At 41.5% G+C, this 17,587-nt stretch overlaps 1 protein-coding gene across 2 annotated transcripts in view; it reads left to right on the top strand.

Annotated features, from left to right (window-relative positions):
* Positions 1 to 995: 995 nt before the first annotated feature.
* Positions 996 to 17,587, top strand: part of ITPRID2 (ITPR interacting domain containing 2) — a 74,018-nt gene continuing 57,426 nt past the window's right edge. The window contains exons 1-2 of one of the 2 annotated variants that reach the window (XM_063318106.1): positions 996 to 2,290; positions 3,063 to 3,108. In XM_063318106.1, the coding sequence (XP_063174176.1) occupies positions 2,098 to 2,290; positions 3,063 to 3,108 (239 nt within the window). In that variant the 5' untranslated portion in view covers positions 996 to 2,097. The remainder of the gene's footprint in view (positions 2,291 to 3,062; positions 3,109 to 17,587) is intronic. The other variant, XM_063318107.1, reaches the window with a different exon arrangement.

Below are 17,587 nucleotides of genomic sequence, written 5' to 3'. Positions count from 1 at the left end.
AATAGTTAAGAGCAGAGACATCACACTGACAACAAAGGCCCACATAGTTAAAGCAATGGTGTTCCCCGTAGTAACATATGGCTGCGAGAGCTGGACCATAAGGAAGGCTGAGCGAAGGAAGATCGATGCTTTGGAACTGTGGTGTTGGAGGAAAATTCTGAGAGTGCCTTGGACTGCAAGATGATCAAACCAGTCCATCCTCCATGAAATAAAGCCAGACTGCTCACTTGAGGGAATGATATTAAAGGCAAAACTGAAATACTTTGGCCACATAATGAGAAGACAGGACACCCTGGAGAAGATGCTGATGCTAGGGAGAGTGGAGGACAAAAGGAAGAGGGGCCGACCAAGGGCAAGATGGATGGATGATATTCTAGAGGTGACGGACTCGTCCCTGGGGGAGCTGGGGGTGTTGACGACCGACAGGAAGCTCTGGCGTGGGCTGGTCCATGAAGTCACGAAGAGTCGGAAGCGACTAAACGAATAAACAACAAACACCTTGCCACATAGGATCTCTCCCCTCTCCCCCACGCTTTAACACAGCACTGTTCTGGCAAACTTTTGGTGCATAAGATCAACCTGTGCTGCTTTGGTGGGTTGTCAAATTTGCTTTGATTCTCTATTTTTTTTCTGTCACTGTATTTTTCTGTGATTGTATTTTAAGTAAACGGAGTCTTTGGGAGTGGGCAGAATCAAGCGATGGAATAGATAGTAAGTTAAATTTGAAGATTTAACTTTAAATGGAGGGAGAGAAAAAGGCTGCACGAAACGAGACGAGGAAGAGCGATCTCGATTTCTCACCCCACCCGCCTCTCCGTTGTTTGCTCCCCCCTTTCCCGCCCTGCAGAGCACCGAACTGAACCTGAGGTGGCCGATCACATCCCTATTTCCTCGATTGCCAGCGAACCGGCCCCCTCAGCCATTCCTGCGGCACTACCAGGCGGGCAAGTCGCTAGTCGGGCTTGCTTCTGCTCCCATCACGTGAGCAGAAGCCGCCGTGGCCGTCGTCAACTTGCCTCCCACCAGACGCAGTATGAGGAAGTCGGCGAGAGGCGCCCTTGCCCCCGTTCCCGAGCGCGCTGCACAGGCGGAGGGAAGCGAGTACGTGAATGCAACGCTGTCCGGGGAAGCGCTCTACTTTCTTCCCCATTGGCTTGGCGGGAGGGGACCGGGCTGGCGCGGGTTGTCAGAGGCGAGCAGGGGCGGCGGGAGGGCGCATCACTCTTCCCCCGCAGTGGGCGCTGCTCGGTCGCCCAGGAGCCGTACCGAAGCTCGGTCGCTCAAGACGTGCAGGGATCCTGCTTCTGCCCCCCGACTCCTTTCGCGAGGAAAGGCGGGGAAGAGGAACACCCAGATTGACTGGAAACGCTTGGGTGTCCGCGCACCCTGCCTCGTATGACGCTCGGGCAGGCCTCTCGCTGCGTTTGGCCGGTAAGGTGCCTAATCCTGTCCGGGCGCTTGCTTTCTTTCGCTTCGCGGCGGCCGGAAAAGTTGCCGCTTCCGCGCGCGGGGAGCCAAGTCTTTCGCGTCGCCGCTGCTGCCGCCCGGGATAGAGGGTGGAAAGCAAAGGCCGGCCAGGCTTTCGACGCCCTCCAGTTCGTTTCGCCTCTTTTCCTGGGTCCCCCTCTTCCCCTCTCCCCGTTGCTGCTGGGCTGTAAGCAGGAAAAGTTTGTTTTGCGGCCCTAGAAGGCAAAAGGGATGTTGGGCATTCGGCATGCAAGCCGGGGAAGAGGCTGCGGCTACTGCTTGGCCGGAATGCCTTTTGCCAGCTGTGCTAGGCAGCTGTTGGGTAGCCCCTTCGGCTGCGGCCTCCGCCTGCTTCTGTTGTCACCTCGGCAACTTCGAAAGAATTGGCTTTTCGCGCGCGCACGCGCTGCGGAATTAATCGGAGCTGCTTCCTCGCAGCCCGGCTTGATTGCGCGCCCACGGGACCCGCCTCCGGATCTGCTTTTTTGTGCAGGTTAGAAGCGTTTGTCTGCAGCCGCCTCCGCCACCACCACCCAGCCAGCGAGCCAAGTCGCTGCGTGAGGAGGCGGCGAGGAGCCCTGCGGTGTCGGGAGTACAGCGAGCGGTAACAGAAGCGACCCGGGGCCCCCAATGGAGGAAGAGGAGGAGATGGTGGCTGCCGTTAGCGAGGAGTGGCAAGGTGTTGCGCAAAAGAGAAAGGCCTGGGCTAAAAGCAGGGACTCCTGGCAAGCGTCGGAGGCCGAGCGCCTGTCTCCAGAACCAGCGGAACTGGCCCCGGAGCAGGAGCTCCGCAGCAGCAAGTTGCCCTTGACTACGGAAGGAGGTCAGTCTCTTCAGCGAGCCTTCTCGCTTGCTCCTCTCCCCAGCTTATTACCACGGATAGCGACGCGCCCTTGGAAATGCAAAAAGCCTTGTGGCACCTGAAAGGCTAGCAGATTTATAGTGAGCACTTCCCGCATTCTCATGCACGAATTGAGGATTGCGCTTCTGGCGTTGGATGACGTCTGCCGAAGTTTATAGCTCAGGAAATCAGTTTGCCTTTCACATGCCAGAAGACTTTGCCTACTTCTGCCAGGACAGATCCGGGCCAGGGTGGGCGAGTTTCCAGGCACTTCAGTCGAAACTACAGTTGAAGGACTGGTCTACCCTTTTTCTTATGGGAAAGTAAGCTTTGCTGACCTTGGGTAGAGGGGTTGCTTCCCACAAACCTGCCTGGTTAGAATGGCTTATAAAATACATTTTCTAAGAAGAATACTCTAGGTACTTGCTGCACAGTATTGACCAAGTGTGCTCACTGCATTGAATTGAATTGAAGAGGTCCCGCTCCCTGAAGATATTTATATATTATTACACATCAGTATATTTGTTTAATGCTTAATTGTACATTTCTGCCGTTTTCTTGTGCCTGAAAAGTTATGAATTATTGCAGCTTATCTCTCCCCTTGCTCCCAAATGATGTGCATTGATTTGCATGCAAGCCATTAAGTTAATTAAGATTCTGTGTAGCCCTTTTAAAAAAAAAGAATTACCTTGCTCGTCAACTAACTCTTTCCCTTCTATTTCTTTTGCTCTGCTGCCCTCCCTCTGTCCTGCAGGCACTATTCCAAATGAAAAGATTGCAATATGGCTTAAAGATTGTAGGTAAGCATTTCTTACGGAGAGTTGTGCAATTAAATACACTTTTTCCACTTAAAGCAGAGAGTGTTGGTCTTGATTCTTGGCAAGTTACCTGGGTGGAACACAACACTTCATTGTGACTAGAACGTTGCAGAAGCAGCTTTGTTTTTTGTGATTCTCTGTGTGTGCAAAAGAGCAAGGAGGAGAAAATGAAAAACTGCTTGGCAGTGCCACTGGGACTATATGGTTCAGTAAATAGCAGCTGTTTTCCAGGGTTTAAAGGTTTTGTGTTCATAAGGTTTCTAGCTCATTGTAAATAGACAGAAGTGCTTTCTGGAAATAGAATATTAATAGGAACAGAGGAAATATTTTTGGTCACTTCTCTGCTTTTTCAGCTGGATTTTAAATTCACAGAACTGCAATCCTAAATACTTCTATCAGGAAGAAAGCTCCATTGCCACCAGTTGGATTTCCTTCTATGTTTGTGAGCAAGTTTTAAGTTAAGAGAACTTGTGTTTGTCCACTTCTAAGTCAGCATATCTTAGATAACGTAATCTGTTTTAGGTGTCAGAGGTGTTAAAAAGGTTTAATTAATATAACTAATGGAGTTTATTAGGATAACAACTGCAGTATCACAATGTTGGAACAAGCTTTTCTGTAAAGAACAATTTAGTGTAGTGATCGGTGCTGGATTTAAAATAGAAAGCTCCACATTCATCTCTCTGCAAAACTGGTTAATTTTGGTTCTTACCCTAGCTTACAGGGTGACCAAAAAGATAAAAGGGGAAGGGCAGATAGGTTTTTCTGGGGGTCATTGATGAAAAGATGGAATGAAAATGTAATAACTTTTTCTGCTGTATGCTGTTTAAATTACATACAGTATTTTAGAAGGCCATGCCTTTTTTTAAAGTAAACTCTTCATTTTTCTAATTAAAGTTTTAACTTTAAAAACAAAACCTGAGCAAATCAGGAAAAGATAGTAGAAATAAATCATTTATTTTAGGTGGAATCATGGTATTTTTGCAGGTTAGGGTTATTTTTATAGTGTCTAAACAAGCGTAATACTTCTGATAGTCCTTTTCCTTTCTCATTCTGCAATAACATTTAAGCACAGATGCAGAAAACATTTCTGTTTACAGTACAGAATGTATTTGTGGTTGAGAAACTAACATAGAAAAAGAGTACTTTTTTCCCTGATAAGTTAGGTATGTTTTTTGGTGGCCATACTTAATATTTCTTCAGGGGTGGGGGTGAAGACTGCCACACAGCAGCCATGCAGAATGGACAGCCAAGAGTAGAGCTAAATAACTGTTTTTCTCTGGGTTTGGGGGATGGTTTGGGAGGGGCTTTTTTAAAAAAAACCTGTTAAACTTATTTTTGTGCCTTCGTGATAGTTTTCTTACATGTTCTGACTCAAAATGGTATGCCATTGATTTTTAACAATTATAGAGAGGACTCTTGTTTACCCCTGTTTGTTATAAGTAGTAAATAAATTGAAGTAAATTGATAATAATTCTTATTATCAGCCAAGATCCAAAGAAGCGTACAGCTAATGCTGCATTCCCACTCAGACTGCAGTTTTCCATTCCAACTTTGAAACTGAAGGAACTTTAAAGTGTTGATGATAGTAACTCCTGGTGATTTCTTGCTCAGGGGGAATTATTCTAACATTCTATAGATTTTGGATGAGCCTTAAGTAGTTCTCTGGGTACTGGTTGTTATTACTACCATTATTTTTAATATTCCAATCTTATTCCACCCTCTGCTAGAAGGGGAGAAGTTTACCTGGTGGGCATAACAGTAGTGTAGGGAACAGCCAGCAAAGATAGACAGCATCAATTTGTAATTTTAGGCAGCCCACAATTCTGGAAAATTAATTCCAGTTTTTTTGGCTGAAATGTGAGTATGGCATCTGAGGGCATGTGTAGCAGCAGGATAGAGAGTGTCCTTCACAGGTTTTTTTGCAGATTGAAAACAAAACAACTTCTGTATTTCAAACAAACCTTGGTGTTTTATTTAATACAGGTTGTTGCAGCATTCTACCCAATAAAAGCACCCACACCTCTGTTGTTACCATATTTGGAATCTCTGTTGAATATAGCATGGATGTTACTGCTTCCCTTGCCCCAAAATGGTTTCTGTGGGAATAAAACCAATCTTATATTTTTGGTTAAAAGGGATATCATCTGCTATAGCCCCTGAAAAAAGACATCTCTGTTTTGTTTTATTTTTCTTTCTGGAGGAAACTATTTCTCTAACATTACCTGAGACAAGGGTGCTGTGTTATCAGGTTCAAGAAAAACAAAATGAAACTCCTTGAAGACTTTGCAGAGGAATAATCTAGAAACCTTGAAAAACTTGAAAATCAACTGCTTTTATTTCTTATTTTTCAAAATTCAGAACTGGGCAATCCTGTTTCTGCAGAATTTCTATACTGTACGTGATAACTGTTATGATCAATCTCTCAGTTTTGTCTTTATCTAGAGCTTTTATATATGTGTTGTAATCTTTATAGTATATTTTGTCCCTTTTGATGTCTTGCCATTTGTATTTATACAGTATGAATCTTTATTATAGAAGTCATTCATGAAAAACAGAAATTCATATACAATCTACAAAGACATTTAAGTTTAATGTTTGAAATTTAGCACTTCATCATTTAAATCCCAGTATGAAAAATTCTGATTTGTTTAGAAGCGAGGCTTCTGATTTAATTTCAGCAATGCTGTGAACAAACCCTTGAGATGAAAAATGTCCTGCCAAATTAGCAGAATTAGCTGCTATCTAAGCTGGGTCCTTGGCAGACCCAGGGAATGATCTGTGAGGAGATGATGCAGCCTTGATGAAGCTTCCAACAGTTTGGACTAGATTCAGTTTCTTGAATGTAAGGCCACTAGGAACCCCATTTAAGATCAGGCATTAACTGCCATGCATATGTTTTTAGAAGCCTTCTTAATAAATGGGAACTAAAACTACTTTTCTGATTCTAGTGTGGTGTAAGCCACCCTGGGAAAACTAGATCTTGACAGGTTACACACACATTTCTAAAATAATCAGATAATCAATAATCAGGAGTTGGTAAGAGTTGCTCTGATAAAGAACTTACGCTTTTGTTTTAGGATGCTATTTAATTGTCTGGTCTCAAACATGGCTGCATGATTCAGACAGGAATCTGGAATTAAAAAGGCTTAACATTTGCGACAGACTGACAGCTTGGAATTTAAATCTGGCATATCTCACCAATTGTAAACTAGTATCATCCAGAATGTGAATGAGAAAGGGAAGGAAGAAAATTGCATTTTAGTTTCTGATGACTTGCTGGCTCATTTGAAAGATCATTTGCTTTTTTTTCCCTCCAGAGTGAAAGACTTGGTAGATGAGTAGACTTGTCTTCTCTATATGGTCCTGTTATATAAATGACAAGTTCTTTCTAGAGATAACTTGTTCTTGCTCTCCAGGCACTTTGCTTATCCAGAGACTTTTTTGTACAAAATCTCCTTCGATTTTTAAGGATTTCCTGGAGCATCCTTAAATGAACAAGGTGAATAGGAAGAGTGGGCCTGTTCTCAAAAGTAGCACTTTTTGTGTGCTGAATCAAGTATTTGGTAGATAACTCCTGAATCTGGCAACCTTATTCAATGTAGAATAGCTTTTCTCTGTCAGTCTTCCCCAGCTTGGTGTCCTCCAGATACCTTGTGTGTCAGAATGGACATTAGTTTGGCTTAGTATGGACGAAGGGGTTGTAGTATCACATAGATGGAAAGTAATCAAGTGGGGAAGGCTCTTCCATGCTAGGTTATCAAAGACAGAAATTGCCTGTGTGATAGACAGTGGTGTTTTTAGTCCAACAGATGCCTCACATGAAGGAGATAAGGAAGCAAGAGTCTGCCACATGTGTTGTTTTATGGCAGAGCTAATTTTTATACTTCGTGCTAAATAAACTAACTTGGTTCAGCCATATATCCTGCTTTGAGGCTGTACCTAGCTCCTTGGTACTTGAAAAGTACAATGTATGGCATAGCCTCAGAATCCTTGTTGTTCCACCCTGGCTGATGAAGGAGGCCTGCTTGAGTTTTGTTTCTGAAATCATTTTAAAGTTCTAAATTATTCTAACGCTTAAGTCCTTTCATATTTTATCTGTCTGAGATTGGATGATACAACTTCAATTTGTTGTTACGCCTGTTCAGAAGTTGAGTTCGCTGAGACTTAGTCCCAAATCAAAATATGGACGCCCAGAGTCCCTCTTTTGGGGGAGATGGGCGGTAGCAAAATTTGAATAATAGATAAATAAATATGGGTTTACTATCTTGACGTATATAGACCAAGAAGATTTCAAGATGGAAATGATCTTAAAATTATCAGCATGCAGTTATATTTATTATTTGTATTAAGGTTACTGGATGCACTTTGAAACAAGGTGATTTTGAAGTGTCTTCTAGATGTGTTTCTAAAATAAGGCCATATTTACCAGAAATTTAGTATCTGAACACAGGATTTCATGTAATACTGTTGAAATCTTGCATGAGATCTGCAATCCTACAATGTTTCAATAATATTTAAAATTATAAGTTTTTAATTTAAATTTGGGTGGCTGCAGGTCTTTTTTGGGTGGGAACTTGCTCTCTCAGCCCTTTTCCTGAGCTTGATTAAGAAAAGACTAATTGGAATAATGCAAGACACATTTGAATGTTGGTATTGAAAGAGCTTTTTGTAGTTCCAGAAGATGGAAGTTTTGTCTTTATGTGCCTGGGTGACGATCAGGAAAGCTGAATTTTTTTGTCCCTGCCAGCCAAATGCACTGTACTCATGAGTTCTTGAGGGGGTGGGCTCTATAATAAATACTTCTGCACCTGGCATGTTTATTAAAATGGAATTGCAACAAAAATCCTCTCGATTTCTATATGTTTAGGCCTTGTTTCACTACTAACACATTCCATAGTGGTATACATGTTAGCGTCTTTACAGCAAGGGAACCCAGAGTTTTGTGGTACTCTAAAAATCTAATGGATTTACAGTACAATCCTGTACATTTTTGCTATTCTCAGTCTACCAGTGGGATAGCTATATATTTTTAGTACCATGGCTCTAAACAGTCCGTAGATCTGCATCAGTTAATGAGGCTTCAACTAAAGTGTGTGCTACAGTCCATGTTTTGTGATGCTTCAGATGGACAACAGCCATCACTGCTAATCAGCAAGCGCAATCAGCTACTCTGTTTTTCCTTCCTTAAGTTATTTTTGGGTGGAAAGAAAAAAAGTAGAAGACTTGGTCAGAGAACACAGGACAATTACAAATGCAAGTCTAGATGCTTTGTAAAATCCTGTGTTTGAGAGGAAAAAAAGCCTTGCGTGGAACCACCTTTTGTCTTTGAAGTGCAACTTTTTTTTCTTACGTTTCATTACTGTAGCCGCAATGCCATTTTTGCCATTGACTTACATTGAAACTTGTGTGCAGCACTCTTGTTGGCCTTGAATTCAATGAAGCGTATATAAGATTCCATCCTGATGTGTATTATTTCAGCCTAATAATAATTAAACTATAAAATGTCTTGCTACAAATATGTTTGAATTTTGGCTAATCCGTTACAGGATATACACGTATATACACATGCAGTCTTGTCTATGTATTGTATCTGTGTGTGTCTGTGTGTCAGAGAGAAAGGCTTACAGTTTTATATTAGAATGTCTTGGGTGTGTGTAGATGGCAAAAAATGTTGGTGTGGTCTGAGGCCGAAGCCACCAAAGACAGCAGCCAAACATTTGGCTGGTTAGTCATATTTTTTAAAATGCACTGTGGTTGTGTTCCACCCTTTCTCTAAGGAGCTTCAAGTGGCGTATATGAGAGGGCTGTCTCATCTTATTATATGTTATAAAATGTCCAATGTGGTCTATCATGTGTACATTTGTGTCCCCCCGCCCCAGTTCTCTGGTTTGCTTACCCTATTAGTTATCTAAACTCCCTAAACTCTGTTTAATTTTTATCATTTCCTGGGAGTAGCAAACCGTGTTGTCTCTCTATATGTCAGACTTCGATTTTATTATTATAGTAAATTTTATTAGGTTTCAAGAGAAGAATAAAAACTACAAAAAACTACAAAGGAAGAAAAAGCTAAAAATATGGAAACACAAAAGAAGATTTCAATTTTTTAACAGGTTGCTAAATTATAATGTTCTTTTCCTCTGAGAGCTAAAGATGGTACACAGGTAATACGTAATTAGTACTACCTCCTTCAGTTTTGTTCTCAAAGTAGCAACTCCATGATTTTCCTACACTCACCCAGTGAACTCCATGATCAGATGAGGATATAAAGTTGAGTCTTCTCTGTCTCAGTCCAACACTATAACCTCTTCATCACACTTGGTTCTGTTGTTTCCATGGTCCATCATTCCCTCTGGTTTTTGGTTCCTATATGGTCCCCAAGGTATTTCCTCCATTTATTCACTAGCATAGCATGACTTGTACCTACTTGGCCAGCCTGTGTCTAGGCCTCCCTTAGGCATGAAAGCCAGCTGCGTGACTTTGGGTCGGTCACTGTCTCAGCCCAACCTGCCTCACAAGATTGTTATGGGGAAGATAGGAATAGGAAGCAGGAGCATTAGGCATGTTCGCTGCCTTGAGTTGAATACATATACATATAGGAAGGATAAAAAATTAATAAAAATAATCTGGACTCTTGGTATTGAGAAGAAATATTTTAAGAGGAGATGCTCAAGGAGTGGAGAACCAGCTTCTCCTCGCTGTAGAAAGCCTCTCTTGGGATACATATACGTAAAAAAAAAATACAAATTGGTGATTTAGAAATGGGGTGGCCCATCTTACTGTCACTTTAAGGCTACAGCACAGCTTGGAAAATGGTGAGCAGCCATCTGGAGTACAGATGGGTTGATTCCAGGTATTCTCCTTGTTCCGGAGAATGTTTCTGGGCTTCAGGAAAACCTGTCTGAGCCCCCCCAAAATTACTGCATTGTCAGCTCCATCCACTGTACCAGCAATCACTGGAAGCAGGCATAACAGTGTTCTTAAAGAAGGCCTGCATGACTTTACCCTTGCCCAGTTCAGGCATTCAGCTGAATACATGGCAGGCTTAAACAGGTAGAGAACAGGGCACACAGCTGGAGGTCTGGAAGAAGGTGGGACTCATGTTTGTTTGGGTGCTGGTGAAGCTCTCCATATGATCTGGAGCTCTGCTGGATTATGTGAGAAGTTCAACCTTCAGATGAACGTATGGAAATTGGGGAGAATTGGGGCAGGGCTGTGTGCCCCATTTTCTGTCTCCTTTGAGGCTCCATGCATTTGAATCCCTGATCAGTGCTTATAAAGCCCATTCTAATAGCCATGCATGTTGGCCCACTAGATTGGATAAAGATGCTTTGTCAGACTGCAAGAAAAGGCAGTGAGGTTGCATGCTTTTTAAGCAGGCCACAATGCCCACTGCACAATACCCACAATTTCTGTTGGCTTCTTTCTTGACCAGCTGTATGGCAGACTGATATTCAACCTGTTTTGTTTTGCTCAGCATATATATACCAAGAGAGCATGAATATTGCAATTGTTAAAGGGATAATAGAAAGTTGGTACTCTTGTCCTAATCAGCTTGAAGTTTCCAAATGTTTATTTTAAGCCTCTTCAAGAATGACTTTGAAAAACCCTCAGTCTAAACATTTTCCTCTAGCGCACGTTATTGAAATTGACAAGGAAATTGTACGTGGGTAGGGCTGTATCAATCTGATCTTCTAAGGATCAACTACACCACCATGGAATTTCTGTAAGCCGCCATTAAGGGACAGGGATGTTGTAGGGGGAATTAAAATTTTGTCATCAAGTGTTAATTTTTAGGGGAGATGTGGGAGTTCTTTGCAGAATCAAAGCAACCCCAAATAGAGCTGAATAATTATACCATATAGTTAAGAGCTACAGAATGCTCAAAGGTTCTGAACAGACATTCTTCTCCCTTATCATAGAATAGAAGCCAATGGCACTAGAACTTTAAAGGAACCTGATTGATGTTAGTGGTTTAGTCAAATGTCACTCTGCACAGGACAGAATTGTTTCAGCTAGATTCTGTTGCATTTGTCTTGTGATTGCAGAGTGCAAGAGCAATCCACTGAAATTTAGCATGCTTCAGTCCTGTAAATTGGCATGTTTAAATAAAGATTCCCTTGGGTTGAACTGACTTCTTAGTTTTTCTGGTAATAATATAGGAGAAGTTTGCTACTGTGTTCTGAGATTTTTTTTTAAAACTTCCCAGTCTAGCCAATACCCTGCTATTTTATGGTGATCTCCCATCCAAGTGTTAACCATGTCTAGCTCTGCTTAGCTTTTAAAAATGAACCAGGATCAGATAGATGATGTCACCTGCTGTGACAAAGCATGTTTAAGGCTCCTTTCTGTATGTATGCTTATTTGGAAGTGAGTCTCTGTGGGACTCCCTTCTGAGTAAATATGCAAAGAGTTGGACTTTAAGCTATCCAGTCCCTTAAAATTAGGTTGTATCCATGCCAAAAGATGATGGATAATCACCTTGGTTTGATATGCTTCTTCATGTGTGCTGATATAAGAAAATACGCTGAGCTTCTGTAAACTAGTGTTTCTTGATAAAAGAAATGCTAACCTTACAGGGTTATAACATAAAGATGTCTTCAGCATTTACAGCGCTATTCTCATAGATCGTTTTTCAAAATACGTTTGGGTTTATATCTAACATGATTATGCTGTCTGGACACAAAAGAGCTCCTGCACCTTGAAAATTGTTGTTGTTGCTATTATTACTATACAATACCATACCATACCGTACCAGTTTGGTCTAGTGGTTAAGTTACCAGGCTAGAAACCGGGAGAGTTCTAGTCCTGCCTTAGGCGTGAAAGCCTGCTGGGTGACCTTGGGCCAGTCCCTCTCTCTCAGCCCAACTCACCTCACAGTGTTGTTGTGGTGAAAATAGGAGGAGGAAGGAGTATTAGGTATGTTCACCGCCTTGAGTTACTTATAAAAATAATAATGGCAGGATGGAGAATAAAATAACTACATACTGTACTGTACTGTACTGTACTATATTATACTGCTAAGTGATAAAACCTTTCTGGGCAATAGAACAGGAAGAATATAATATAAAAAAATATATGAGTGCCATAATCCATTGAAGACCATCCAGAAGCTACAGCTGGTACAAAATGCAGCAGTGCGAGAGTACTGGGCACTTCATAATACGCCCATGTATCACTGATGCTACGCGAGCTGCATTGGTTGCCATTTGGCTTCCAGGTACAATTCCAGGTGCTGGTTGCCACCTACAAAGCCATTCATGGCATAGGGCCTGGCGATCTGAGGGACCACCTATCTCCAATTGCATCTGCCTATCCTGTACATTTGGGCAGAGTGGGTGTGCTTCAGGTCCCTTCAATTTAATGCTGCCGTCTTGTGGGACTGAAGAAGCATGCCTTCCCTGTCACAGCCCCTGTCCTCTGGAACAGCATTCCCCTGGAGATATGTATGGTTCCCACTCTCCTGGGATTCTGGTTCTATCCCCAAGTCTGGGGTTAATGTGGTAGTTATCTATTGGTGGGGCCCCTCTCATTTTGTACTGTTTGTGCTAGTTGTCATTTTAGTTTTAGTCTGGGCTGCCTGTTTATGTGGGTTCTAACTGTTTTACTGTTTTTTGTGAATTTTGTAAGCTGCCCAGAGTCTTCTGGAGTGGGCCACTATATCAAATCAAATACTGTACATTACATTAAATTAAATAACCCCATTATAATATTGGCATAGATCGTAAAAATACGAGCTGTGCATCATAACATTTCTTCTATGCTGGCCCTAAAATGTTGTGCTCTTTAGCATTCAGCCACTCTAACCAAAGGGACCTTGTGAAAGCCAGCAGATGTGAACTGAGTAGCCAGTGGTGGTGCTGAACTATAACTCCCAACATCATTTTCTATTCACTGAACTGGGGCTGCTGGGATTTATGGTTCAACATTTGGAGAGCCACAGGTTCTCCACTCATCCAGTAAGCATTGAGGAAGGGTTTTGGTAAGAGCGGGCCCTTCCAATTCTCAACCCATCATCAATTTAGGAGGAGGAACTGCTATTTTGTCTGTGTAGATCTATGATTATTTTGGCCCCATATTGGTGCTTTTCATCTGAATTTATAATGCATTTCCTTGCAGTGATATCAAGGCTGGGCAGAATTTCCTCTCTTGTCCTTGTGTTCTAAATTTGTATGGCTGTTATAGAAAACAAGCAGTTTCACTGGAACTGAATGAGCTATTTCCTGATGATCACTTGAGGTGGGGGTAGAGGAAAGTTGTTTTTAAAAATAACCTTTTTACTGGAATATTGTGTGAAAAGTGATTGCTGAAGCCTTTGGAACCCAGCAGGACTTATTTCTGAGTAAATAAGTGAAACAACATTCAAATTCTTGCTTAAATTAATGTAGCAAATTCTGTATGTTTCTTATAAACCTTAATGAACTTCAAAAGTGCTTGGTGGCTAACTTTTTTTTTTTTCTCAACTGTATCCTTAGATTTTTTTTTTCACACTGAAATATAGACAAGGAAGTCCTCCACCTTAATGTAGGCTGATTTTTATTGTCTAAACTTGAAAACTTTTGGGGGGTGAGGTGGGAGAGCCATCATTGCCATGGCAGGGGAGAAAACAAAAAAGAAAAAGAAAAAAACATATTTTAATTGGAAAGTACATAGGAAATGTGTAAACCTTTCCAGAAATGGGCAGTTTGTAAAATGTCTGCAACAGAACAAGTCTGATGTCTTAATTATAGCCTGGGAGCAAAGTTACACTTTGGGGAATGTAGCATGTTGGTGCCTTTTAAAACCCTGGTGGGAAGGGTAGGGGAAAACTAATCTATTTGTTAACTCTCATTTATAGCCACTGTGACATAAACAAGCATAGGTTGGCATGTTATTTTCTAGAGTTTTCTAAAGGATGACAAATGTTTAAGTGAGGAATAGCTCAGTGGTAGAACACATACTTTGACGTAGATGGCCTCAGGTTCAGTCCCTCTCATCTCTGAAAACAGCTGGACTAGGGTTTCAGACCCTGGTGATTGCTGCCAGGCTGAGCATGATACTGTACCTCTTTTTTTACATATATAATTTTATTGATTTTTTTAAAGGAAGTTAAAAACTAATACAAACTAATATAAGTTAGAAAAAGAAAAGAGAAATCAAAGAGACAGCTAAAAGTGCAAGAAAGGAAAAAAAGTAAAAGAAAAAATACAAAAAAAAAATTACAAAAGATACAAAGAAGTGGCTTCCAATCTTCTTTACAGCAGTTATAAGCACAATTGTGGATTTACCTCTTTCTCTAAAGTTATACTGTGACTCTCTTCTTTCTATAATCTCTTCTTTCTAATCATCAAAACCATAAATCATAAGTTCATTTTTTTCTGTTTCGCACAAAAAGTCTATAAGGGGTTTCCAGTCAGCAATAAATGTAGATATTGTCTTTTCTCTGATCAAAAAAAGTCAATTTAGCCATCTCAGCAAGTTCCATCATCTTCACCAGCCATTCCTCCATTGTGGGTAATGCCAAATCTTTCCATATTTGTGCATACAGTAATCTCACTGCAGTTATCATATGTATTAGATAAACCTATAGGAAAATTTTAGAAGAAGCTTTGCTAAATTGAATGAAACGAGAATAAATGTTTTCTCTCTCTTTCCCTCTATTTTGATCATACTCCCAGATTATTGATACACTACAAATAATGAATACTGGTGTGCATTGGTTTGTGGATTAGAGTTTTCATACTTTTTTAGGCTGCAGAGCCTGTTAGTTAAAAAAAAAAAAAAACGAATTCTCAGAATCCCAGATCAGGAAGAAATGCTGTTGGGATAGAAAGTGGCTGCATTTGAAGGCTGTTTTTTTTTCCCTTTTGCTTTAGTGTCTCACAGAACCCCATGAGGTTCTTACAAAATCTCAGGGTTCCATGGAACACAGTTTGAAAAACCCAGGATCAATACATTTGTGGGTTGTCTTGGAACTGCTGTTGCTGATGTTGGAGACATGTGGAGTTAAGCGGTGCTATCTTGGCTCGGACAGGTATTTGGCTGCAAACTGGCCAAACGACTTTCCTTGCATCATAGCTTTGGTTGGTTTGGTTTGGTTTTCTTCACAGGTCAGTTAAAACAAAGCAGCTGTTGTGTAACTGTTCTAATGTGCAGCAAATTGGACAGGGGTTTTCTGTTTGTTTATTTTCAGTTAAGAGTGCCTTTGCTATAATCCAAAGTGGAACTTTGCGGCCATGCATGTTGGGATATTTAGAGATTGCTCCCCTGCCCCCAAAAGAGTGTCTGATAACATAGATACCCTAGAAGACAAATTTGAATACTCTGAAAAAAATTGGTCAAATATCCTATAGCAGCAGGACAGTTATTGGGTACGGTATCCTGTTAGCACTTCTTTATAAAACCACTGTGTCATGTAGCAGCTGTTTTCAGTGGTGAGTATAACAATTGTTGTGTTAGGGTGCTATCATCATAAAACAAGAAGTTGGTGCTGCAGAGATGTGAAGATAATTACAGTTTGCCAGTTAATCTGTGCTTCAGTTTTACAATAACCATCTTTCTTTCTCTGCATTCCCCTTCTATGGTGCCTGCTTAGCTAAGTGCAAAGGAAGGATCTCCCACCCTCCCCCATCTGTAGAACAAGTTATTTCAAACAAGTGCAAAATAACCAAGGCCTCCCCCCCCAACACCCCAAACCAGCCTTCCTTTTCAGCAGTATAATTCACTTCCAAAGGGGTTCAGCTGACTCAAGGCCTTGCTGCTGTAAAATAACTAATTTCTAAATATTCCACTTGTTCAGCTGGGCCCCCTGAGGGATTTCTGTGCACATAAATTGCCTGTGTTCAAACACAAATTCTCTCTCACTGCTTTCATTGTAGTGGGATAAATTACAGAGCCGCCTGAATGTAGGAAATACACAGGGAGGCTGTTTGACAGAGCGGTTTTGCTGGTAGCTATTAATTGGCTCTAGAGGTGAAAGGGATTGCTTCTGGCAGAGAATGCCAACTTCACTGTTCACTTACCATTTTGCTACCAGCCAGCACCATGTATCATTGGCAACTGCCTAGGAAGGATCTGGAGACACTCCGGAGTGGCCATTAAGGAAAGAGAAGGAGAAGAATGTTAAAAGAACCATTAAAAGCCAGTGTTGTAAACAGTAAGTGACTTTGTTTAAACTCTGGATTGGAGAGGCTGTTGCTTGAAAACCTTTAATAAAAATGCTTTTTTTCCCTCCTCTGAGCCTTCTCCCATTGACGTACAAGTAGTCCAGAGTTTCATCAGATAGCAATTTTCAGTGTTTGATTGACACCCCTTTCTCTAGCTAAACTGTCTTGGTGATTTGATACTGGCTGTCCATATTCAGAAGGAGGGATGGATTTAAAGCACTAGTTGCTTCAGTATTTGTGGACAGTGTTGCCTTAAAGAGAAGAGCGAGACCAGTCTGGCTATTTTGGAGATACACATAAGGGAAGTGACACCAAGTTTTGTAATGGCATTTGGCTTTGGAAATGGGATGAGCAAAGAGATCCAGGAGAGGCCACACATTACAGCTTAATTTATTGAAAAAACACAGCAGCGTAGCTATTTTCTGGGTTAGTGTTACTTCCAAATACCCAGTAGCTGAATTCATTGCATTCAAATCCCACTGATTTTCCTGGAGCCTAACTTCATGAATAACTTAATCCCAGCCAGCAAATTCTTCTTGTCCTGTTTCTCAGGTTTATCTAATTCAGAACTTGCACGTTTTCACGCCTCAGTGGAGCTTAGACCACTCGGTGGCCTTGTACCCACAATTCTCACATGCCAAATTATTGGCTGTGCTGGTTGAAGGTACTGGAACTGGCTCCCAGATATTGCAGAGGCACTAGATTGCCTTTCCCTGTGTGATAACAATGAATTAACAAGGGCAAAATATGCTTCTTCGTTACTAATTGAGGGAAGAAAGAGATCTTTGGTAATCAGCTTAATCTCCTTTTTATATTTCATGTCTTCCCCTTATGACCAGCAATGTAATATTGATTTGTGCTGCTTTGGTACTGTTCTGCTTCACTCAACCCAGTAATCAATATGGCATGACTGCATCTTTAAGGGCTTTGGGGGCGTGGCAGAGAGCTAGTTTGGTCTAGTGGTTAAGGTGCTGGGCTAGAAACCAGGAGGCTGTGAGTTCTAGTCCCACCTTAGGCATGAAAGCTGGCTGGGTGACCTTGGGCCAGTCCCTCTCTCTCAGCCCAGCTCACCTCATCTCACCTCGCAGGGTTGTTGTTGTGGGGAAAATAGGAGGAGGAAGGAGTGTTAGGTATGTTCCCCGCCTTGAGTTATTTATAAAAATAATGAAGGCGGGATGAACATCAAATAAAAAAAGAAAAAAGAAAGCCTTGCAGATGTTACTAGGATATGGTGAGAGATTCCTTTCTGTGTCTTATTTTTAAATATGAACTCTGGGTTTTCGAATTTATGCTAAAGTTAACAGGTAGTTTAATTTTCT

This window comes from Candoia aspera, chromosome 1, assembly GCF_035149785.1.
Source record: "Candoia aspera isolate rCanAsp1 chromosome 1, rCanAsp1.hap2, whole genome shotgun sequence".
In the NCBI taxonomy this organism is placed as follows: domain Eukaryota; kingdom Metazoa; phylum Chordata; class Lepidosauria; order Squamata; family Boidae; genus Candoia; species Candoia aspera.
This window is presented reverse-complemented; position numbering and strand designations above follow the sequence as displayed.